This window comes from Rattus norvegicus, chromosome 7, assembly GCF_021556685.1.
Source record: "Rattus norvegicus strain SHRSP/BbbUtx chromosome 7, alternate assembly SHRSP_T2T, whole genome shotgun sequence".
In the NCBI taxonomy this organism is placed as follows: Eukaryota; Metazoa; Chordata; class Mammalia; order Rodentia; family Muridae; genus Rattus; species Rattus norvegicus.
This window is the reverse complement of record NC_141540.1, coordinates 91,805,559-91,831,000: the sequence shown is the minus strand read 5'-3', so window position 1 is coordinate 91,831,000 and position 25,442 is coordinate 91,805,559. Positions and strand designations below refer to the sequence as shown.

The window sequence follows — 25,442 nt, the reverse complement described above, 5'->3', positions numbered from 1 at the left end:
TTCAATAGCCAGACATTGTTTCTAATGTCCAAGTTTGCTATAACAGATGTTAGGGTATACCTACGATTTCGTGTTCTCTTAACTAAAAGAACCTTACAGTTTAGCAAACTGTGGGGGGCAGTGGGACAATGAATGCCATCTTGCAAGTCCACAGGATTCATTCGGTAGCTAAAGTCAAAGCAGGCCTTTTCTGCCATGACTCACTGTACCCGAGATTTTCCAGAAAACTCGTTTTTCAAGGTAGAGTCTGCGTTTGTATGGAAGGCGGACAGCGTATTCAGATGGAGAGCGCTTCCAAAACCTTTCCAAGGAAGGTGATAAAGTAGGTAGATGAGACGCACTGGACAACGTCAGACGTATCTGAGGAATGACTCCGTCAACTGGAAGTTCTGGAGACAGACCTGTGTGGAAAAGAGGATGCCGAATGTGAGCAGAAAGACAGCTTGCCCAACATCTTAGGAAGGCTTGACAGCCCTAAGCCCTTGGGGGTTGTTTTAGTATTAGAGATTCGTAGCATTTTTTCTTATGAGAGGATTGGAAACGCAGAGGAAACGAACTTGCTTGCTAACTATAATAATGAAAAGATGGGAAAAACATTAGCATTCTCTAAAAAGCCAAACCCTTCAGTTTGGGACAGGTCCGTGCGGCTGAAATAAAGGCGGTAGCAGATATAAGAACCTTTAGATGTGGGGGTCTTCGAGGGCAGGCTTCCTAAAATCCAGAGAGGCCCAATGCCTAAAGGGTTTGGTTGGAATGATGAAAACTGGGTTTGCCGCTGCTTCCCTTCCTCCTTTCTCTTTGTCTCCTTCGAAAGCTTCTTCTTCTTTATTATTACGTTAGGTAGACCCAGTCTGGATTTTTTTTTTTTTTTGGTTCTTTTTTTCGGAGCTGGGGACCTAACCCACCCAGTCTGGATTTCTAACGAAGAAGAATCCCACTTACACCTTACGATTTAGGCGCAGTCAGATGCAGAATTTGGTTATTTGCTAGCGAGAGGGAAGTGTGTGAAGTTTGGGTTAATGGGTGGCCGCTTAAGAGAGATTTGCAAAGGACAGTAATAGAAGAGAGGGTTGGATTACAGAAGACAACACAGGTCACCTCCTTGTCATGGCCAGATGCAGCTCAGAGATAAATCTTGATTGTTTCCTACAGAGATGTTCTCTCTGGGTTGGCTGAAGTGGAGTTTAATCTTGCTGTTCCTTTTACGGGTTTGGTTTGAATACAACATGCTAAATGATCTCATTTAATTCTTCCTTCGCTCCAGTGTACAGTACTTGGTTGAACGTTCATAAATCCGAATGAATATTCGACGTCATTACTTTTACTCCAGAGCACACTAGTTAGCAATTTCATGTGTATGCACACATGTGTGTGTCTACACCTCAGAAATTTGTTTCCCCTTTTTAATTAAACAAAGCTCATGTTTGTTGGCTTTTTGTGTGGGTTTCAAGGCCCATCTGTTTTATTAGGCATTTGCCTGATACTGCAGAGGGGGGATTGGCAAGTGTAAGTTTGATTTTGAATACCAGTTACAGGGTATTCAAAGCCAAATTTCCCTTTAATAAATTCACCTAGAGGTGCTTTGGGATAGGTAGCTTAGCAAAGGATCCCAATTTGTGCAAAAGAGCATTCTGTTTTGAAAGATTGAAGTCTTCATGACTGGGGGCAGGAGCAAACTCAGAGTTCATCTCTGATAGTACTCTTTTCTGTCAGGTCTTGCCATAAAGGAGGGTGGAGTACTTCAATAATTGCTTTTTATGTGCTGGAAGGCAAAATGATCTTCCATTTCCTATGATGCTGTACAGTCTTGAGAGCAAATAATGTATTTCTTGATTGTATGTGTGAAAGCAGTTGGCATGTAGGACCACGGGATGTCAATCACCGAGGTTTCTTTAAGGAATCTCCAATTTATGATGTGTTAGGGTAAACAGTTGGATTACATTTCTGAAGTACGTGTTCCATCAGGTGAAATCATTGTGATTACAAGCACTGCAACGGTGAGTAAGTTATGTCCTAAAAGGCTAGAAATGTAGAACGAATATGCGTGTGCTTAACTGCTAATCCCTGTTTGTATCCTGACTGAATAAGCTACAAGGAAAGAGGGGACGGATGCTGTAATAACACAGCAGAAAAGGAATATTAGGTCATTCTGAGAAATAATAGCATTAATTCAGCTCGAGGAACCATTTGATCGATGGCTCAGTAATAACAGACTTCCAGCACTCAAAGCAGGATGGGAGATTAGAAAGAAGTTATTTTAGTTGAAAGTTGTTTCTTTTGCTATGTTATTTCCTTGAATTCTTCCTTCTTTTCTGAGACGTCCTACAAAAGCCCAGGTTGTGGGTTTTTAGCGTCCAGCCTCCATTGTTCAGAAATTGATTGCTTTAAAAAGTGTGAGGATAGTTTGAAGAGCTTAACATATGTTTGACAGCAGAAGATAATAAATGTAAACAAATCTTTAATATTTCCTCTAATTCAGTTTATGCCATGCAAATGTCGGTTCTAGAAAAACAAATCAATAAACATTTGAAAGAAAACAATGTACATAACTCAGTTTATATATTAAAAACAACTGTTAAACAATTATGACCTCATGTATTACTTGGTTGTTTTGAAATATTCCTACTAGAGTTAAAAAATTCTATGAGGGCCTTTGAGCTTAAACATATTGTGTCAATCAAGAGCATATGTGATTTATCTAAAGCATGAGGTAAAAATTTTCTTCATAAATTATTGCATCAATAAATAAGTAATTTGCTTGAAAAAAATTATAAAAAATATTTGTGCTTTTATTGGGTTCTGTACAGACCTTTCGAGGCTGAGGTAAATGGGTTGATGTGGCAGCATTTTGATCTCACCATCCTAGCTTGAAATACAAAAAGGAACAAGAAGAATTTTCTTTTTTTTTTAATTTCTCAGGCAAACTTCAGCCAAATTGAGTCCGTGAAACTTCATTCATTAAAATTTTAAGCAACCATGAACTTGTTGGCTTCAGTACCTGGGGTGTAACTTTATCCTTTCAATTAAAGGACATAATTCACCCCTGGACCTTTGGCTTTATGTTTTCATATAATATATAATTTGGGTACACTTAATGGTCAGATTTTGTATTATTACAGGTGGAAAAACACCAGCTATCTCAAGGGTTTTGTGCTTGCAAAAGCGTGTAATTCGATTTTTTTTAACCAATTTAATCAATGATTGTTTCATGTGTGTAAATTTACACTTTTGATGAGTGCCTTAGATTTTAGGGTGACTGGGAGGAAGATCACTTCCCCTTTTAAAATGTCATTTAAATCTGGGGGGAGCAGTTGGAGATTAGGGGACTAATCCTTGTGATAAATTGTACTGTTTAACTTTGCTGAGATGGTGTTGTCTCAGATTTTATCAGTTAGAAACTTCACCCAGCAGTTTTAGGTCCCTTAACCCTTTAAATACAAGCAGGGTAACTACTTGGATATGTATTTCCAAATTTATTTGGCCTAATATTTTCAGTTAGTCATAGCCAAAGAATGTTTCACTCCGATCCTTATTATTTTTCTGAATAAAACTACTTCTCGCTGTGTCGTGAATATTTCCATAAAAGTCAGCAAGCTAATTTATGACTTAACAAAGAAAATAAAAGGACTATATTTAATATAGAAGTACCTTTTATAGGGGAAATTGGTGGTGGACAGTATTAAATGACTCCAGTGTGGAAATATGCAGGTGGTCATTAGGAGTTGACTGTACGATTTACTGATGATTTTCATATTAAATTTCCCTACTGCATGGCTGTATATAAATCTACTATTGCTAAAAAAATTAAACTGATGGTAACACGAATAATTTTATGCATATGAACAATATTGTCTTCTCCTTTAGGGAATATTTGTTGCCTCATTGTGAAACTGTATTTTGACTGTTCTTCACCTGACTAGTTTCTCTATTGCTTTTCTAGTCATTGGTGTGTGTAGGACATGCTTCTGAAGCCCATCTGGACCAAGGAAGCACAGGTCTGTCTAAGTATGTTAAGTGAATACGAATCTTTCAGGAAAAGGAGGGAGGCTCTAAAGATATATATGTGTGTGTGTCTGTGTGTGTGTATTTGATTCACTTTTTCACTTCTTACAATAGCATGTCTGGAAAACACTCTGCAAAAAGATACACGAATCAGTGAAAAATATTTGGGGGAAAATCATTGCACCTTCAGCTCTCAGATTCGTGATAGTACCTCTCTAAATTTCTAATTTTAATCACTTTGTAGTTCAGAGAAGGATGTTTCTTCTTTTAGCACCAAATTAGTTTAAGCTGACTTTCACTAGAGGAAAAACATACCACTTAAAGTCACCCAACTGAAGAAAATGAAGTCCAAAAGCCCAAGAAATGTTTACTTAGTTTTTAACACCTCCTATACTTTGAATCCTGTCTTGGTAATGTTTTATGCATTGTTGATCTTTAGAAGTTAAAGGGAAAGATAGCCTGTTCATTTCATGAACTTTATGTTGAGGCAATTTCTCTTAACAAGAGAAGTGCTAAGAAAAGTATCTCATGCCTCATTCAGAGTTCCTTATCTGCTTCGAAAACCCCAAAGACCAGCATGTATTAACCTGGCCGTGGCTGAATAATGTCCCCATTTTATCTGTTTTGTGGTACCCCCTTAAAGCACCCATTGAGTTTCTGGCTTCTCAGCTCAGAAAACCATAGCAACCTCAGTCCACACTTCTCCAACTCAGGATAGAGTTCAAGTTGTTCTCCTGAAGCCCTCCTACCATCCAAAGCCTGGGAAATCCTGACCACGGCCGAGGTATCCTAGGACTTCCAGCCACAGATAAAGGGCGGGGGAGGGGGGCGCACACGCACACACAGATCCTGCGTCCTTTAATTGAGAGCTAGAGGGAAAGGTAAAAAGCACTTTGAGAGTTCTTGGCATTCTCTAGGACAGCATCTCCAGTATCTGGGCAGCATCGCCTCGGCTGCCACGCACTGCCCTCCGCGCCCCACAAGGTAGGTCCCGGTCTCCAGGCCCTCGGCCAGGGCAACGCAGTCTCCCTCCTCCCCAGCTCGTCCGGTGGGGGAGGGGCGGGGCGGGACGAGCCGCGCGCGGTCCCCAGTTGTCGCGGGCTGGTGCGGCCGGCCGGTCCCGCGGGCGGCGGCGGCGGGTGCTCGGGGCCGGGCGGGGCGGCGGCGGCGCGGGGACGCGCCTGTCTCTTTAAGGGAGCTCGGTCTGGGGTGGCGCTTTCCTCCGCGAAGGCTCCTTTGATATTAATAGTGTTGGTGTCTTGAAACTGACGTAATGCGCGGAGAGTGAGGTCCTGACAAGCGATAACATTTCTGATAAAGACCCGATCTCATTGCAATCTCCAGCGTCCTCTTTTTCGCTGCTGCTCGGTGGCTCCGGACCTCGCGTCCTCCTGATCGCTCTCTCGCCTTTGCCTTTTTTTTTTTTTTTAAACAACAACAACAACAACAAAAAACCCCAACAACACCCCCTCCCCTCTCCCACCCGGCACCGGGCACATCCTAGCTCTATTTCCTTTCTCTTTCTCTCGCGCTCTCTTTTTTTTCCTGGGGGGGGGGGAGGGAAGGGAAAGGGGGGGAGGCAGGAAAGACCTTTTTCTCCCCCCCCCCCAATAATCCAAGATCAACTCTGCAAACAACAGAAGACGGTTCATGGCTCTGGCCGCCGCGCCACCATCTTTCGGGCTGCGGAGGGTGTTCCTGACGATTAATCAACAGGTAAGGGGGAGCCGGGCAGGCCGGGGGGCGCGGGCTCAGCCGGCCGGGGCGCCGTTCCGCCAGCGCTGCGCCCGCGCGAGTGTGCGCAAAATGTGGGCGATCGCGAGCGGGGAGCCCTGGGAATTAAAAGTGACTTTCTTTGAAAAAAAAAAAAAAGCACAGCCGAGGGAGAGAGTGTGCAGCAAGCCAAGCGCAGGCTTCTCGGGTTTCACACGCATTTTCTTTCTTCCTCCCCCCCACCCCCCTTTGCGCGTGTGATTTCTTTCTTTCTTTCTTCTCTTCTGTTCCCCTTACACCCCCACTCCCCCAATTCCTCTTTTCCCTTTGCTGGGTCTAAGGCATCTGAGCCTTGGAAACCAGAGCGACTTCAAACTGCAGTAGCCCCCAGAGTCAGGAGGGTCAAGTTCAGCCGCCGGGGAGGAGGAAAAACAAATCCCGATTTGCCAAAAAAAGAAGTTTCAGGCCGGTGCCCCCTCCCCCTCCCAGCCCCACTCCCCCTCGCTGTCTCTTGCTGGCTGATTTTAATTCTCTCCTACCGGGAGCAGCAGAGGATCTGGAGGTGGCTGGACCCGAGGGGCCGCCGCCGCCGCCGCTGCAAGTTTTCTGGGGGCTCCTGGCAAACGGGGAGCAGACTAGGCACCGGCATGCAGAGTAGTAAGTTGGGTGAACTTGGGAGGGTAGGGAGGGTTTCTGAGAGGGGTCTTGGAGTGGCCCACAAAGTGGTAAAACAGCATAGACTGCCTTTGGCTTTGAAGAGTTTAGTTTGCAAAGCCAGGCTTCAAACTTTTTTCCCTTAAAGGCCCAGCTGGGCTGGAGGGAGAGAGTGTGGCATCATCTCCTGCTATACCCGTCTCTGGGCAGCCCAGGGCAGCCTGGGCCCAGGGGTCTGTGCCCTGTCGGTACCATGAGGCAGGGCCTTGTAGCCAGGGCGCTTCCGCAGGGGCTGAGCAAGGGGCAGACTTCCTCTGTGGTGCGGTTGATGCGCCATGTGTCGAGCGGGTCAGGGGACACGGGCTAGTGATTAAACGCCTGACAGCGGTGGGACAGGCAGGCAGACAGGCTCTTTGCTTTCTGTCTAGTTCCTGTTTGGGCTGTAGAGTCTGAAACGCATCTTTGAAAGGCCAAGGCAAACACCTCTATCCCTCCAAATAACTCCAGGATTATAGGACCCCATGAATAATTTGAGGGTGAAGCAGAGGTGGGAGCTGTTTGAAGTGCAAAGCTGTTTTTGTGGCTGGGAAAGCTTTTTCTGTGAGTACCTGTCTGAGATGGTGGTGTTTCCCCTTTCACCAGGGAAGTCACTAACTGTTTTATGGCTCTAGGATCCTAAAGCCATTGAAGTGAAGGACCGGAGGACTTACTTATGGGGGCTTCAGAGAGAATCTTGCTTGGACTCACAACATTTTAAGACCTGGCTGACTTCCCCATATCTTTTTAGGCCTCAGATTTGATCTTTTGAAAGTTTTTGAGTAAGAGCTATGGATTTAATGATGAATCCAAATTAAGATAGAATATCCATCCTTTATCCGGTTTGGGGAAATCACCGCTAGCATTTTAAACAAGGTAAGTGAAGAGAGACTGGCCGAGCGAAGAAGTAAAATCAGACACAAGTTAGGCCGATTCATTGAACTTTTGTATGCTCTCCAGGTGAACAGGGAAGGGCCTGGAACAGATAATCAGTACAAAAGCAAAAATACAGATAAGGGGCCTGAGACAAGGTTACAAAGAAGTGATCATTCTAGGCCTGGTTGACTAAATTTGATTGCTCAAGCCTAAAAATCTAAAATGGATTTTTCCGATAAGCCTTCGGAGTGTTGTAAACTCCTTAGCGCAAACCCACCAGCCTCTGTAGCATCTCGATCCTTCGCTTCAGGTTTTAGAAAGAGTTGATCCTTTAGAAAAAGCTGCCAGAGTTAAACATGTTAGGGACTGTCAGGAAAGCACTGTAGCTAGCAGGTCCTTGACGTGGGCAAAATGAGAATGAAAGTCTCTAATCTCACTGCTGGACAGTCTCTTACATGCTGTTCACTTGCTCCTGAGGTCCTCAGTTAATGCAGTACTGATGTAGAAAAGGAAAGATTCTAAAATAATCACCATGCGGCTTTTCCCCCCTTTTCCTTTCCCCAAGTATGACAGGGTTGTGAATAAATACAGGGTTTGTATGGGAAGATGAAGCGTTTCCTGTAAGTTTCGATGCTGACAAGACAGTCTGGAAATGATACCAACATTCTGAGGATTTTTTTTTAAACCTTCGAGCGAAAGTTTATTAATGGCATGCTCAAACTTCACACGTTAAACTTGTATGTTCATTAAGTTTATCCTCCTGTAGATTTCGGAACTTCCTTTTAAAGCTATACCCTCGAGTTTAAAAACATCTCCAGTCAGTTAAATAGACAGGGCTCTGAACATGCTAGTTTGATGATTATTTCTAGATATTAGTACCGTGAAAATAAAACTGCAAAGGAGGAGATCATGTCTCAATGCCTCTCTGTTCTGCCGTGATTTCTCTAACCACAAGATATTGGGAAGCTTCACCAGTACTCTATCGGCAAAATATTATTTACCTTTGGTGAGCTGATTTTCATCACCTCTCAATAAGTCTGTTGCGTGGTAAGCAGGATTTGTGTAGAGTACGTTTACATACATAGATAACTAAGTCTGACACTCTCCAAAGGTAGGAAGTAGCTAGCAAAAAAGTTTGTCACTTCTGGATTTTAGATTGCTAGTGTTTGTGCTGCTAGGTGGCTCTTGTCCTTTGTTAAAGGTGTGGACGAGAGTGCCGGAGAGGCTCTGAATCCTGAGTTGAATTCAGAACTCCACACTTTGGCTACTAATATTGTGAACAATTTTACATACATTTCTATATACTTTCATACTAACCAGTTTAGCATCCAAATCTGTGTGTATTTAATCCTGAGTGACGTACATATACCCTTATGTTGTTTTTGGCATTATTTTTACTTTTCTTTTAAGTCATATAACACTCCTGGGTTTATTCTAGTTTTCTCTCTAGAAAAACACATAGGGAAATCTTCATTCATAAGAAAACCTTCTAAATAGGGATGTGAATGCATCTGTGGGAAAGCTGTTCTTACGATCTAGTATTTAATAGTGCTTTTTCTATTGTTGCTATTCTTACTACTACTATTATTATTATTATTATTATTATTATTATTACATATATATGGATCTATAGAGAAGTCACTATTTGCTTCTAAAGATATATGCCTTTTCTTATGAAGAAATAAGGCAAGGGTGTGAGGTTTTGTAAACTCTTTTACGCTATTTTTTGAAGTAAATAAACATTGCTGAAAATTTTAAAACTTGAAACAGGCTTTGTTTTTTAAGTTAGAACTTTATTTTGAACCTGAACTTGGTGTCAGCATTGATAACCGGCTTTCTGATATTTTCTATAAATTTCTATATTCATTATAATTCTTGTTAACTTTTAACACATCCTCTGAGAGCAAACAATATTATCAAAACACTGTGTTCCTATACATAGAACAAAATAGACTTTCAGAGAGTTGTGGACAGGTGTCTATAATTGATTTCAAGGGAAATTATTATTTTTGAAACAAGCGATGAACTTTAAATAAAAATGACTGGCTCCCATTAAAACACATCCTCATGAAGATATTCTCTGGTGTGTAAAATGAAGCCATTCATTCAACACACTGACAACTTTCCACTCGGTATTTGCTTCTGCTTAATTTAGTTTCCTCGGGACAGCTAGTGTGGTAGCCTGCATCTGTTTTTGGCAGGCATAGAAAACTATAAACTCACACAGTTCTGTCTCAAATATTGTAGCTCATGTGTTACAATCAATTTGATAAAGAGCAGGCAAGTGGTACGTGCTTGTTTCCTGTCGTTCAGCCTTGGTCCAGTTTTCAGGTAACAGACTTCTCTTTCTCCTTTTTCTAGTTATGATTACTAATAATGTTGATAACTAATTGTTCTTGTTATGCTTCCTTATTTATTATTTAATGAGCTATGGGGGGAATGAATAATAGCATACACAGACATAGATCTACAGCTTATCTATGGGGTAGCTACATTTTATTTGATGGAAAGAAGTGAATTGTGTTGTTGTAACAGGATTTATGGGATCTATTGGAGCCCTTGTAGGTATAATATGAAGACACTTGGCTTTATCAGCTTCAACTTCATTTTCCAAGTATACTTGTTATGCTCATGTATAGAAAAGACTCAACATGCTTTACATTATTATTGGCATTTTAGCAACCGAGCAGTTGGTTTTAATATTATCAAAATCACTTGTCTCCTAAACTCTTTGATCAGTCTACTGAAATACCTGAAATGCCAAGATTTGCTTTTAGATACTGCTTAGTTGCAAATACAGATCAGCCTGTTTTATCCTTAAGTGTAAGTTGGTGCAAAGTATTTGCATTAAATATTCTATTATTAATAGCCTTCATAAGTGATACTTTAAATGGCAGTTACGGATATGTTGGGGGTCTTTTCTGTCACTCTATGTCCCTTATTTCCCTGGGAAGGGAATTTGCAAACCTTTAGTTCTTTTCTCTGTAGGATCTAATAATGGAGATATTGATTTAGGTTGGAAAGAGATCTTGGGGCATAAGGAAACGCTTTTACTGAATTTGCAAGACGCTGAACATTATTTGGTTTTGTTAAAAGCTAGTCCAGAGAAGCTTGCTAGAGAGAATAGCTACCGGAAGCACTGTAGCTTTTCCGCAGAGATCTTTTTATTATCCCATATCTTTTTGCCCCCTAAGAACACAATTCCAAGTACCAAAAACAAAGATGAAATTATCAATGTACTTCAGATCTGAAGCATCATTGAAATAAGTTTTTGACTCGAAGTATAATTGAAATACGAACACCAAGGCTATTGATACAGCATATTGCATTCAAAAGAATAAAAAAATTAGTTTTAATTTTTAAAATGTTGCTAGCTCTTTAAAAACCTGCAGTAAATACTTTACAAGTGGCTAGACACCTTCCCTGGTGTTCAGTTTATACAAGTAGGAAACTTTCTCTCCTGCTCTTTCTCTCTCTTTCTTGTTTTCTCTCAACCAACTGACGTCATGCCAAACTTTGCTTTAAAAGAACAGACAGAAGTAATTGGTAGCTTTTAACTTTTAATAATGTTCTGCATTGGTTTTGGTGGCCAAAATGCAATTTTTTTTAAGGGGAAAAAAAAGTTCAAGTAAGAACGGGCTTGTGGCCTGAGGAAGAGAAGCTCCGTTGATACAGTTATTTTTATTCTTGTTTTTCAATCTGTTATTAAAACTCCTTCCTGCTGAGCCCTGCTGTAATTCCTCCGTTTTACTCTGCGATGGCTGGTGCATTTGAGGTTACCATAATTTAAACGGTTTGGGGGTTTTTGGGGGTGGGGGGATGGATGTTTGTGTTACTTTATTTCTTTACTATTTGAAAGAAAAAAAACCAACAAGTTTTGTTTCATTCGAGATTAATTAAGGAAGGTTATCAATGGTGACAGGTCAGTGAATATGTTTATATAGAGAATGCCACACCTGTTACCAGGAGCCTAAAATATGGATGTTTAATTGTGACATTAATCATTTTTATGTGCAGAGGAAGGAAAAATAGATGAAATGTTCCGAAAATGCAGTTTTGTATTGAAAGCATGGGTTTCAAGGGTCAGCTTGTTCTTGCTGGAAGTGTTTCATTTTTCACCTTGAAAAATTTAAATGGCATCCGTAAACCTTATTTATCACATAGTATTTTAACTTTATTTTAATAATCGTTTTCTTTCCTCCAGAATTTGCACAGGCAACTCTAGCTTCATCTGCTTAAGGGACACCTTGATCACATTCATTGACAGGGGCCAACTTCAGAAGTTGGCAAGGAACAAAAATCTTTCTGGGGTGAAAGAAAATTGTGTCAGTATTTCCTTCCTTGGGAAAAGCTACTCCACCCAAAAGTGGGGCCCTCCTTCCCATTTGTGGGACAGAACTCAGTGTCGATGTTCCTCAGGCAAGCTGCTGCTGAGATTCTAAGTCTCTGTTGTAATGATACCAGAGTTCACGTGTGTGTTAGTTCTTTTCACCACTTCCATATCCAGAGGTCCTCTAAGGAATAAGATAACATGAAGTAAGTTGTCTCACAGAGGAAGAGCGGTCACTAATAAATTTATAATTATCAAGATACCCTGCATGCTCCAGAGCCTTGCAGTGCTCTCTTTGTAGACGCTTTTGATTTACATGGTTCGGTCTTAGTTTCTAGCATGAGAGCTGCAGACTTTAACTCAGATCCCACAGATCCCTCCTTTGATAACAGCTCCTTGGCTTAAACATTTTTTTCCAGGAAAACGTACAAGAATTAAGCTGTGTTGCTCATATCAACATAGTGCTGGTTTATTGAATTCAGCTTTTATTTAATTCATAATTTTTTAGAGAGTTCGCAAGCATAAATTTAAAGTCGTAGGTATGTCTGAAATGAATTTTTTTACTTAATACATATTGGTCTGTTGTTTCAAAATTGGGGATAGTTATAAAGTTTAGAAAGAAGCATAAAAGCCAGAGGGGAGTATTTGCGGCTACAGTCTTTTAATATCAACAACTTGTTTACTGCGGAGTGGTGGGGAGGGGAAGGGGAGGCTTTGTGGAAGATGATACAAAAAAAAATCCATCAATTGCGCATATGATCCCCTCCCCTTAAGGTTTACTTAAACAATATGTTTCGGTTTTGCCTCAAACCATTCGGCGCCACCTCTACTCCGAGCATCTATCACTATCCTGGTTCCTGAGCGATGAAGGATGGTCTTTACTGTTATATAATGAGAAGCAGTATTGTTTGAACAAAGGTAACCTCTTTTAATTTGTGATTCTTTGGGAGTTAATAGGAAGCTGCCTATGGTGTGAGAGAAATTCTATAGTATGAAGCCTGTGGATGTTTGATGCAGCCACAGTAACTGTGCTGTACTTGAATTATTGCAGCAATGTGCGCATGCTCTTGGAGCGATATTGTCTGTCTGTAATGTGTAGATCTACCTGGATGGTGGAGTTTAGTGTGCTAAATCATGACCTGTTGTGCTTTAAACAGAACAGGAATCGTTTAAAGAGATACATGACTTGTTTTTAAGACGTTAGAAGTTTGAAGAGAGTGTGGCGGGTAAACATAATGAATCAGTCGTTCCCATAGCATTTAGATGTACTCAGAATTTACTAAGAAATTTCAAAAGAAGGGGGAAAAAAGCCCAAACTATAAATCAAACTGTCCCCCTCATCGTGTATTTTAAGTCGTATTCCGAGAACGTTTTTGAAAAAGTCTTTATTTCTGTAGGGAGTGACAGTGCTTTTTCTCTGAAGATATCATTCTATAGGCTGGCACTTTACAGTTTACAATTCTATCCGCTTAAAACGTTATGCAGAAATAGCATGGGACATGTAAAGACTCTGCACTCTGAGCCCATGCGTTTTTCCCTAGGGTGATGGATTCTGTGCGTCACCCAAATGTGATGCTATTTGCTGGGCTTGTAATACTGGTTTGAGGGTTGCTGGATGTCCCAGTTCATCAAGCAACATAATACAACAACGTTGGTAACTAGGTAATTGACACAGTCAAAATAGACTCTGGAAAATGTTCCAAATATTTTAAAGTCAGTTCAGAACTTAGCATATATTCCATTTATTCAGCACTTAAATAAACAGATGATTCATTGTCTGCCCTTTAAGCCTGCTAGAGTCGATATCGCTAGAAAGAAACGTTAATGCTCACAGGTTTTGCTTTTATCTCTTTTTCCTTAGTTGGAAAGGAACAGAGTTGTCTTACTTTATCTATTACTTAAAGTGTGATAATGGTAGTATAATAGAAAACATTTATGTTTCATAATGTGTATGCCCCAATCTCTAAAAATATTCATATTATTTTTAAAAGTTGAATATTATAATAGCAAGAAATCAGCTCAATAGAGGACCATAGGTAACTTATTTAAACATAAAAGTCTCGTAGGTGTAGAAAAAAATGTTTTCACTCAGAGCTGGTTTTACTTATAGAATTTGGACAGACTATGAAGTTTACAAATCAGTGAAAGCTCATAATAAAATGTGTCCTCTGTAATTAGGTTCTACAGCATGGCTTTCTGGGCTTTCTCATGAACTGCAATATTATTTCTCCCATGCATTCACATAGGAATTAGAGATATGGCTATAAACAGTGTACATATGAATGACACAGTTGGTTTGGGGAATCAGACTTCTCTATTACATGGTACAGTTTATATGCAGAGCGATACCCTTCATATCCTAGGATTAGGAGAGCACATTCCTCCCTGACTTAATGATTCTAAGTACACACATGGATGTGCACATGTTTGTGTGCTCTTGTGAGAGAAGTCACTGTGTTTGATTCTACCGAACTAAATATTTTTAAAATCACGTTCATCTTTCCGATGTCCCTTTCAATTATTGAATGCACTACAGAACTTCTTTAAGAGTTAAATAAGTTATAATACTGGTTCTCAGTGCACACGAGACTGACTTTAAAAAGTGAACCACACATTCTAGCTTACGTGATGTCATGGTCCACATGTCATCTCAGCTCTGGAAGGTTGCTCCATTTGTTTCCCAATACTTACTAGCTCTGAACATATAAGTGGTCCTGGGAAAATAACTCCCATTTGCCTTTGCTTTACTTGTGATGTTTTTAATGATCGCTGAGAGAGAACCTAGGTCACTTTACTTTTACATGATGTTCTTCAGTTGACAGAAGCTGGGGCTGATCGTAGATACTTAAAGTTTAATCACTGTGCACACTACTGAATTTTTACTGTGCGTACTCTCAATTCCAGATGATTAGTAATTTTTCACAATTATTTTTATATAATTCTGAGACCCTTACACCTCATCTGTTTTCTTTATTTTGATGATGATTTTTTTGTCATATAGTTAAAATTTTTAAATGAACAATTAGACATGTTTGTGTTCACCACTGGATGCAAATATTCTGTAAGGATCATTGCAAACGTTGCTCCCTCGTTCTGCAGAAATAGGAAAGTTCTAGAGAATAACCTTGGTAAAGCCACCTTGTAAGCATAAGGTATTCTGCATTACTGAGAAAGCGTTTGGGAACAGTTTTTCTCCTTCTTACTAAAAATGTGTTCTTTGCATATAAGATGTGTGAAATTCAAGTAGGAGACCTGCTGCCATCCTAACCCCAGTTCCAGTAAACTGTCCTTCCTACCCTTTATCCAATCAGCATTTAGTCTATTTTCAAATGCTCTATTTCTTAAGACAATTTACTGTGTTGGAAGAATGTCCTAATTATTTGTAACACATATTGCTTTAAAAAACCACTTTGCTACATTATAAAGCAGGAAGTTGTCACTCAGAACACTAGTCCGAAAAAGTAAAAATAAGAAAAAGAAAAGAAAGTCATATGTGTACATTTTATAAATAAACTTGTGTACATGATCTTGCATGCCGGAATCTTAACCTTTTATTGCTGTGTTTGCTTATAACTCGCTATATGTATATGTTCTGCACTTTTTAATCCAAAGAGTAATTCACTATCTCATATTTGACACATATTTAAATATATGTATGCTTTTACTACTCCCTGAAAGTTTTCATGGATCACTGAAAATAACATTTTGAGATGTGACAGACATGGAACATGCTTAGAAATAGACAATGAGAGGTAGATATTAGTGTAAGCAGTTTCCCTCATTTACCTGTTACAGATTTTGGTTCCCTTTAAAGAAGAAATCTGTCTGAACAGGAAGGGGAGTGAGCTCTATCCAGTCTATGATGATGTAAGGCATTATTGAAGCAATTGTGCGCGTGTGCGCGCGCGCGCGTGTGTGTGTGTGTGTGTGTGTGTGTGCAGAAAACTTTGACCTCAGCCTGCAGTCCTTAAGAATTTTAGATAAAGTCCACTGAGGTCACACTGACAGTTCTGACTTTGCGTGACAGAGAGCACTCTTGTGGGTAGCTTCTGCTGTGCTACTGTGCTGTTTTCCTTCAGGACTGGAAGATCCTTTAAGTTAATTTGGCATTAGAAACCCTAACCAGAATCCTTCCTTTCTGAAAATCCTCTTGATAGGCTTTTAAGAAGGGCAAGCAGGGCCACACATTGTCGCTGACTTAAGGGTGCTGAAGAAAATTATCCTGCAACCAAGCATGCTATCTCTGGATTATTACACCATGCTTTACCAGGAGTTGGGTTTTTTCCTCCCTGTTTCTTCCCTGTATGTAGGGGAACACACACACACACACACACACACACACACACACACACCAGTTTTGAAAGAATTACCAATTTTCCCTTTAGTGGGCAGATGTACTGGCTGAAGGTTTTTTAATCTTCATTTCTTTATAATATTATATTTTAAGGGAAGTGACATAGGAAATAGAAGCTTACATATAGCCAAATGATAATTTGATTTTATTGTTCGCTCTTGAGCAGGCCATTGCCATTTAATTTATGTGATGAAACGCACTGAATGAAATTAAATAAAGTTGTGGTATAATTTGGAAATAATTATGAGTACCACTTTTTTTTCTGGCAAAAGATTAAGGCAATTTTAGTTAGTGCTTTAACCAGCTCAGCATCCCCAAGTCTGTAAGTGTGAACTGGGCCACTCGATCACAGGTGATGCTTGCCATGTATATTATTTTGATGTAGGGAAGAGAAAGGACTTTGAAAATGCTGTGTTTTGGATTCCCAAGGGGTGAATGCCAGCTATCACCTGACCAGCGCTGGGAGGTCTAATGAGAGTTTTAATTGTTTATTGTAGCGATAGTTGATGACACAGAACACAAGCTGCTAGCATATTTGTGCAGAGAGCTGGTACAATACAGTGAGGGACAGACTACGTTGTCATCAAGGTTTGGGCATAACATAAAATAGAATATCTGTCTTCTAAGGTGGGTCCGAAGTTCCGGGCCTTCTGCTGACTTTTAGTTTCTCTGGTTTCAGTGTTATAATAGGTAGAAATAGCCAGAGAGATCACTAAAGTTAGTTCTGTCTTTCATGTCTAGGAAATAGAGCACTGAATGTTTGCTTTTTGTGTGTTTTGTCTCCAAGCAGAGGAAACTGACAGTTTTATGTTTTAAGTGCAGAAAGTTGCTCTTGGCTAAGCAACCCTAGAGTTAATCACAGGGATGTTAACTTGAATTTTGGTCTTTCTACAGTTTCTGATTTTTCAAACGAAATGTGTTGTTATTACCAAATTGACATCCTACCTTCTGTGTTGAGTTTTAGATAAATGTTTGCTTAAATGCTCTTTCTTGAAGTCAATTGCTTTCAAATACATAGATTTTTTTTCTTTAAGGCTTCAGGAGAAGACATATTTAACCTTCATATTGCTTTGTTTTTGTTTTGATTTTTTTAGATTGCTGATCCTTTGTTCTCTCCTGTAAAGTACAAACTCATTTTATGTGGGTTTGGTGTTCTTTTTTTTTTTTTTTCTGTCATGTCATCTTTTTCAAACCTCTGATACAAGAGAAGTCCAGACACGAGCAATCTCATTTCTCAAAGTACTCCCTGGCAGACACTTTGGTCATTTGTAAGGAGTCACTAAAGGGAGAAGTCATTTCCCGTGTCAGTTCACACTTTTATTTTAACTTCAGGAAAGAGCGATTTGGAAAAGTCACATACTTAATCATTAAAGCTCACTGAAATCTGTGAATGGTGCAAAGGAACATGACATTTGTTTGAGTATTAGTTATAGTTTATACTCTTGGATTAAATTTTTCACCGAAGTCGGGCAAACCTTATCCAACTTTGAACTCTACTGAAGAACAATTTCTGGAGCTCTCCAGAATTAAAAAGAAAATAGGAAAGATGATCAGTGAGTCGGGTTAGAATCCCCCCCCCCCCAATTCAAAGCAGAGACTTCCCTGTGACATATTTTAAAGTTGTGTGTGGAGGGTGTTAAACGGTAAAGAGAGCACTCTGTTTGCACCTGTATTTTCTTCCTGACTACTGTCATCATTATAGTTTCGCACATAAATAAGGCCGAGTCCATAGGGAAGTGACAGCCCTGCTTACATGTAAGAAAAAAATATTTTCATTTGGAATAGACATACTTGTCCCTAAAGAGGGACACACTGAGTTTTAAACCCACTTTCCCGAAAGCCGCTCCCTGGAAGAAGGAATAGGCCCCAGAGACCCCGTGGCTGGAATTCCCAGTGAAGTGGATTTAGCAGTCGTTTTGTGTCGCTGGTGGAGTTGGGGATGCTCCAAGCAGACACCTCCTCTCTTGTCTGCTGTGATGCCAGGCAAGAATTTAGCCAGAACTCTCCAGTGGGACCTCCTCAGTGTTGAGGAATTAGGATACTGTAAGGTTCCCCAAGCATGTTTTGGGTGTTATTTTGAAACCACAAATTTAAATTTGAATCATAAAAGTGAAGTCATAATAGCATTTTTAGATTTCATTTGAAGCCAGTAGTTACAGATAGTGAAAAGTTTAACAGGATTTTTTCCCCACATTTTCCTATGTTAAAAAAAAAAGATTCCCTCATTTGAATAGCACTATAGAAATAACAGGTTGACTGTATTTTGACAGAGTATATGTTATAGATACTGGCTAAATTTCATAGCCAAAAAGAATGTACCTTTCCATTCAATTTGCAATAGGGAAATCACTTAGTAAAGGGAACTGATGGTGCGATGAATTAAATCACCTGAAGTGACACGCAGGGCAAACTCTAGCCTCTGACAGAACTCTCCTTGTTCTGTGGTTCTGCTCTATAACATCTTCCCCATCTGCTTGAATGCATGGAGTCTTCATTTCCTTCAAAGATCAGTTTATGTGTGTGATCTTTTCCTAATGGTCCTAGGGAGAAGTAGGACCCTGAGCAGAGAAAGGTCCTTTGCTCAATGATTGGGCTTTCTTTAGGTTGTCAGTCCAGGCTCTGCTGTGGTCTGTTTTCATCTTTGATCTGTAATCCATGTGTTCAGAAAGATCGTGGGGTCCTATATTATTCTGGATGATAGAAACTTCTTAAATTACTATTCCATTGTAGTGATCCCATCTTGATCTACAAAGAAAAAAAAAACCCTAGAGGTTGAATAACAGGTTTTCCTCTATGTTACGAAAAGAGTGATTACCAAAATAAATATAAGTAAATCAGTATACAATTTCCAGGTTTATTTGGAAAGTTTGCTGAATATTTTAGATACTTTAATCTTTGTGTTTCCTTCTGCTGATGGGGATGAAACAGGATCAAAGTGCCATTTAGTTTCTCATTAGCATACAGCCAGTATTTGGTGATTATATAATGAATGCATTGATACATTTCATATATATATGTACATATATATATATGTATATATATATATTATCACATGTCACAGTTTCTGCAGAAAATTTAGGTATAGTGTTCCAGACACCTTAAATAATATGAACTGCCTTAAATTTACTGACATAAAATCCAGTTGGACTGAAAAATTAATTATGACATGCCCATTAAATCTGTAACCTTTCACTTTAGATTACTTTTGGCATTTAACAATCTTAAAACCCATGAAAACAATGGTCCATTTGAGTTAGGACTTTTAATTTTTATATAATAATCCAGTGTATCTTTGACATTGGTCCTGAAAAATAAGCTGAGTTTATTTTGAATGTGGTTAAGAAAGGGTTCACAGCACTTTATACAAACCTCTGGGCACTTACAAAAACAATTTAACCAAAGAACAAAGGGGAAAAGAAACCTTCTTTATAAACGCTTTCCCTCTTAGTCCTGTAATTCAAGTGATAGATACATTTCAGCTTCAAATACGGTAAATGAAATGCTTGGTGTAAAGATATGATGCCTTTATTTATTTATTTTACAGTTTCTTCACTTTACATACTTACCCTATTTGGGCTTAAAACATGGATAGAATCAATGTTTCTTTTTTTTTTTTCCTTGATTACAATCAAGTCAATTTTCATTTCATGTGTTTACAGTACAGAATTTCTCAACAGATTTATGAGTATGATAAAACCTTAAATTCCTTGTTTTTGCTTATGGCTTACTTCTAATACTAAAATTGCATTTTTAAAGGGCAAATATAACCTTGTCCCTCAGAAGAGAGGGACACTGATTGGCTATAGCGGCAGTGTGCCTGCCCTGAATGCCATGAAAGACGGTTTTGAACTTGACATTCCTGGCTCTGTCTCAGACAGTTCCAGAAGTGACTCTGCAGAAAGCAGGAGGAGCTGACTTGCTCTGCAAATGGGGTGGTCTGGGGACTGGTCCAGGCTGTGGCCCTGAACCTCCTTGCTCTTGCTTGCAGGGTTAAGAAGATAGTTGCTGTCATTTGCAAGGCCCTTCTTTGTCTTGTTCTTAGCCGGGTGGCAGGTGGTTATTATTTTATTATTGTTTCCCCCCACCCCTGGCTTTGGTTGTTTTTCCTCTCCTTGATGTTTCTTTCAGGTGAAAGCTTTTATGCATAATTTATCTGTAGGTATTCCTTCAAAACAACACAGTCTCCTAGTGGAAAGAGATTGCCTTATTTTTTGTTAGAAATTATCAATTGAATCATGATGCAAGGAAGTGGTTTAAAAGTAGTTCTTCTAAAATAAGTGGGAGAGCCATTGTGACAATGGCTTCAGTCACCGCAAGTCGTATCCCCCTCCTCTGGGCAGCAGTGAGCGTACTATCGTACCATCTGCTGGCTATAACCCTTCCTCTGCCCTTACTTAACCATCAAGTTTTCTGTGCTTTTCATTTATTATCTCAGTACAGTTGAATTTGCCATCTTACTGATTTTAAGTCATAATTTAATATCAATGTATATCTCATGCAATTACAGCAAAAATAGCTAAACCTCTCTCTTCCCCGAGTTCTTCTTAATAATTTTCTTAACGTTGTCTTAAGTATGTTTTTCCAATTCATTGCCGCCTCTATAGATCAAACACCTATTTTCTTCTTTTACTCGAGGATATAGAATAGCAAGCGATTGCATTTTCTTAAGCAATCTGCTCTCCCAATAAGGTATTGTATGCATGACTTTAAAAAAAAAATCTCTCAAATCACAGTTATGCTAATGTGATCACCTACTGAAGCAAATTCCTTTTCAGGCAGTCTTTAAACTATTTCATACTTGTTCTCATGACACATATTTGTGAACAAAGACTGTCTTAGATGTTTTATAGAAGGTAGTTAAATGGGTTATAATCCAGTTGCAGTTGGTTATGGAGCATTCTCAGAATGTAACGAAAGTCTAAGTATAGCTTTGTAGGTAATCTGTGGCGACTGAAGCTGGGAGAATAAGTTAGGACTTAAGCAGAATGGAGTCTAAGAAACACTCACCAAATACTGAATATAACCCCTTGAACAGTTTCGAAAATCGAATTTCAACGGAAAGGCTACTTTTAATTTACTTGGGCATAAAATTCGTCTTGCCCATATAAGTCAAAAACGTTGCCTTTTGAGATTTACTGATTCCAACGCTTCCAAGTCAGATGTGAAATCCAGACCCCCCCCTCTTTTTTTTCAGATAAAAGATAAACCAAATCACCTACAAAAATAAGCTGAGAGTGGGGGAAAATATTGGATGCCCGAATTTGGTTCCCTTTTCTTATAAATCAGCAGAAAGACTGTGCCAGGCCTCCCTGTTTCTTGACGGTGCCGCACTGAAGTCACCAGCAGCGGCACAGAAGCCAAGCCCCAATGGAGTTTCCATCTGATTGCAGTGCTCAAATGAGCCTGTTTGGCCAGCCTTCCTCTCCTGTGTCTCTTTGGCCTTAGCGAGCAGGGCATTGCGGTTCGGTCATCCTTCCAGTCTGCCCTTGATTTTTTTCCCTCTAAACGTCTGTTCCTTTCCTTGAGGATTTTCTGCTTCCAGCTTCTCATCTGAATGAAATAATCCCAGAGTCTTCCCTTTATTCCCATCCTGCCTCTGGGTGCCAATGCCATCAGCCCGCAGCTCCCTTCAGGACTGGCTCCGCTTCCTGTTTCTCCTGTCGCTCTGACATTCAGGTCCCTCCATAGGCTTTTGCTTTACAAGTTCCATCCGAAGGTCGCCATGTATTCTGTCCTCAGCAGACTGCTCACTGGTCCCAGAGCATTCTCAAACACATTTGCAAATGCTCTTCTGTCTCTATGACACACCTTTCACCAGGCCTCACCTACAGCAATCCTTTTTATTTCTCCTGAAGTCTTCCGGAAACTGGCTCTAGTGTAGCCCCAACAAGCATCTTTTTGGCATTGTAAACCCGAAGAAAGGGAGACCAATCCAAATCATGTCAGAAGTTTCTTAAAAATGTTGTACCAAGTGGGTACTTGAGAGAGAATAGTGGCTTTTTTTTTTTAAATCCAGAAAAGTATAGGGCTCTCTGGGGTTGAGAAACTTGTGAGATTGGATTGTCATGTTCCAAAGAGTAATAGGATTATATGGTGCTACATAATTAGTAGACTCTGCTTGAAATTTGCCCTGGTGTTTTGCTCCTAGAGTATAATAGCACTGGTTACAGCTTAGTGTGTTGCATTTTATAGTGTCCTTTCAAATCCTGCATTTTAATGATTAATGATACCTAACCAAGCAGAACTGTTTCAGAAAACTGAGGTAGAGGGAAGCTCGAAGACTTTGGAAAATGAGAGAAAGGCAGAATCCAAGGCTCCCATCTTGTGCTTTCCTGGTACAGCCTTTGACACACTGGTATCCTCAATGCTGTATGATTACAAAAGATAGTTCCTCAAGATAATAAGGGCGATGATGTTAATCTCCACCATAAAGGGTCAGATTTGTGGAGGTGAACTTCTGTACATTTAATTCTTTCATTTTTTTTCTCACAAATATTGTGTCCTGTTGTTCAAGGTGACTTTTGCCTTGGCTTCGCAGTGGAAGTGCCCTGTGAGCAGGTCCAGTGCTTCGACACTAAGGGAGCAATGGCCATTTGCACCCTCAGAAGATGCAGCGTGGTTAGTGATGAGGAAGGTTCATTCTGCCAGAGGAAAACCATGGCTTGATACTGCTTTAAAATGCCCAAATCTGGCAGTAAAAGGATGTCAGACTTTCCTTTGCTTTTAAAAATACCACTGTTTTCCCTACAAATGACCAACAAAGTGTTAATGATTATAGATAATGGAGCAACTTCATGCTAGGATAAGAATGTCAAAGACTTCTGAATATTTGATTCTCACTGACCACTTTTAGCTGCATCTTAAAGCCAAGTAACCATAAGCAACCATGTTGAACTCTTTTTTTTTTTATTTTTTATTTTTTATTTTTGTAAACACTGGGTTTTGGACCTTTTCTAAGTGATTTCATTTAATTTTGTTAAGGAAAACATTTCTTTTATCTGAAAATTGGGAAGTCTCTTGGATTAAACAAATGACTCTGCTCAGCATTTAGATATGAAGCAGCTTTGGAAAAATTATTCAAGTGATGTTTTTATTACACATTTCCAAACCCCTATGGAGAGGGCACGTGTGGCAGAACATTCAAGGAGAGGATGTATCACTTAATTTCTTTTGCTTCTGTGGCTGACTCACTTGCGAGATTCCCATTCCTATGTATCTGCTTCTTCCTTAGAAACCAAACATTCCAAAGCTTCCTAGGAACCTTAGCTAATTGCATTTTTTCAAGCAGACTCTTCTGATGTCACCTTGTATCTATCAGCGACTTTGCAAATCCTTTGAAGGAGATATTTGGATTTGTGATGTAGCATCTGCCTGTATTTTTGCAGACCCCTATGAGTAACAGTAGAAAGAGTCCCACTGAAAAGCGCATTCTGGTTAATAAGTAGAGGTTTTTAAATCCTCTGTACTTTTCCACAACGGAAGGAGTACGTACTTTTGGTTAAAGGCAAGTAGGTGAAATCTAGTCCTACTGTTCTGGTAGCCGTGGTGGCTTTCAAAAACAATCTCTTCACTGCCATTTCATAATCTCTGAGATGACTGTCCGGCTCTCCCGTCTGCTAAAAGCAGAAATAGAGGAAGGAAATGTATGTGTTGGCTCCGTTAGAGTGTTCCTTATCAGAGCGTATGTAGGAGTGGGTGCTGATGAAGATGCCTGTATTTGCCAGCTGGACAGCATGTGTGCTAGGCTAGTCTGCTAAAGCCCCATAGTGCCCTTTAATGATGAGAAGGAGGACATTCTTAAATGTGTTGGACTTACTTTTCACTTGTGAAAATTGGGGAGCAGTGGCCATGCAAACCATGCTCAAAGGCTGGACTCAGTTCGCATAGAAAGGAGCTACAAGCCCTAAAAACTTCTTTGATTGACGGGCAGCCAGCGCTGGTGAGCGTAAGAAGCCACCAGTCTTAAGTGAGGCAGGTTTGCAGGGAGTAAAGGGCGCTGAGTGGGAACGATGTCTTTCATCACAGGACACCTTAATGTGAGGCTCGTGGTGCACATTTGTGAGGTGTCCTACTAAGGCTGCTGCCACGTCCACTAAGTGTATTGTCTCCACCTGGAACCGTAGAGAGGGGGAACCAGTTAAAGAAGTTACACCTTGTACAGACCACAAAGGGGAGCCAATGGTAGCAGTCAGGATTTGGACTCCATCTAATCTGCAAATCTATAAACTGTTCTGTTCTCTGCTTGTGCATAAACAAGGTTACTGGTACAGGATCATATAGTATAGTAATAGCTACTTACTTATTAGAGGTAAGGCCTCACCATATATCCCGGGTCATGGGTTTCCCATCCTTCTGCCTCAGCCTTCGGAATCTTAAAATTGTAGGTGTGCACCACAATGCCTGGCTTGACCCAGTAGGATTTTTGAGTATTCAACTTTGTCATATTTACGCTGTTGCACTGTGATTTCTTAAGCCATAATTCATTGTCAGAAGTTAAACTGTCACCTTTATATGTAAGATGTTTAAAGTAGTTGACAGTAGTAAGCTCAAAACAACACAAATAACATTTTTTAACTATTACTGCAGTTCTAGTAAACACAGACACAGACACAGACACAGACACAGACACAGACACACACAGAGAGAGAGAGAGAGAGAGAGAGAGAGAGAGAGAGAGAGAGAGAGAGAGAGAGAGAGAGAGAGACTCTGACTGACTCAGAAGCATAAGTAACTGCCTCTCCTGGCTCCATTACAGTAAAAAGGCTGTGCTCAGCAAACCCTGGTAAGAGGAAGTTGTTGAATGACATGGGGAGGTGGCACCGGCACCATCCTGTTAATCTTGCTTTGTGTTTCCTAATGTATTTGTACTCTTGGGGAACTACTGCTCAGAATGGGGTCTGCACAACCCCATGAATGTGGCTTGTGGAAGCTACAAAGACATCAAAAAGCAAGCTTGGTTTGGATTAGACCTAAGCATTTCCTCAAATCAGTTATTAGCTTTATGGTTCTATTCATTCATTTATTCATTCATTCATTCATTTATTATTATTTTTAATTGTGTGTGCGTTCTTTTTTCTTTTTTTTTCCGGAAGAGTTATAAAGACGCAGTGTGGCTCCGGGGATAGGACGATGAGAAGAGTAAAATATTGTACCTTTCCCCGTTTTTAAAGGCGAAGTGGAAAAATGGGAGCCTCGGATCCGTAAGCCTCAGGGTCCATTTTCTTTGCTGCGCCAGGAAAAGCGGCCGGGCGGGCCGGGAGGGGCTGGAGCTGCTGCGGCTCCGGGGCTGCAGAACCGGGTCAGGCCGGGGAGTCCCGGCGCTCGCGCGTGCAAGGCGGTGGGCGTGGAGCGCGGCGCTGCGGAAGCTGCTGCGCAGCCCGCCAGGCCACCCCATTCCGCGCTGGCCTCCCCGGCCAGCCCAGCCTTCTCCCAGTCTCCCTTGGCGCTTCCTCTCCCGCCGCCGCCCTCCGGGATGAC

General features: G+C 40.4%; 1 protein-coding gene and 1 long non-coding RNA gene across 14 annotated transcripts in view; one reads left to right on the top strand and one right to left on the bottom strand.

Moving 5' to 3' along the window:
- The first annotated feature begins 4,702 nt into the window (after window positions 1–4,702).
- Window positions 4,703–25,442, top strand: part of Trps1 (transcriptional repressor GATA binding 1) — a 226,572-nt gene continuing 205,832 nt past the window's right edge. For 4 of the 13 annotated variants that reach the window (XM_087556432.1, XM_087556429.1, XM_087556423.1 and 1 more), the window contains exon 1: window positions 5,273–5,718. Coding sequence is in view for 4 of the 13 variants with exons in the window: in NM_001134837.2 (NP_001128309.2) it covers window positions 6,363–6,372 (10 nt within the window). In the remaining 9 variants the exon portion in view is untranslated. 13 annotated transcript variants of the gene reach the window in all.
- LOC148004791 (uncharacterized) lies at window positions 18,087–25,400 on the bottom strand. Its single transcript, XR_015625516.1, has 2 exons — window positions 25,118–25,400; window positions 18,087–18,710 (listed from the first exon to the last, which is right to left on the bottom strand). It is a non-coding gene; the product is annotated as an uncharacterized LOC148004791 (long non-coding RNA).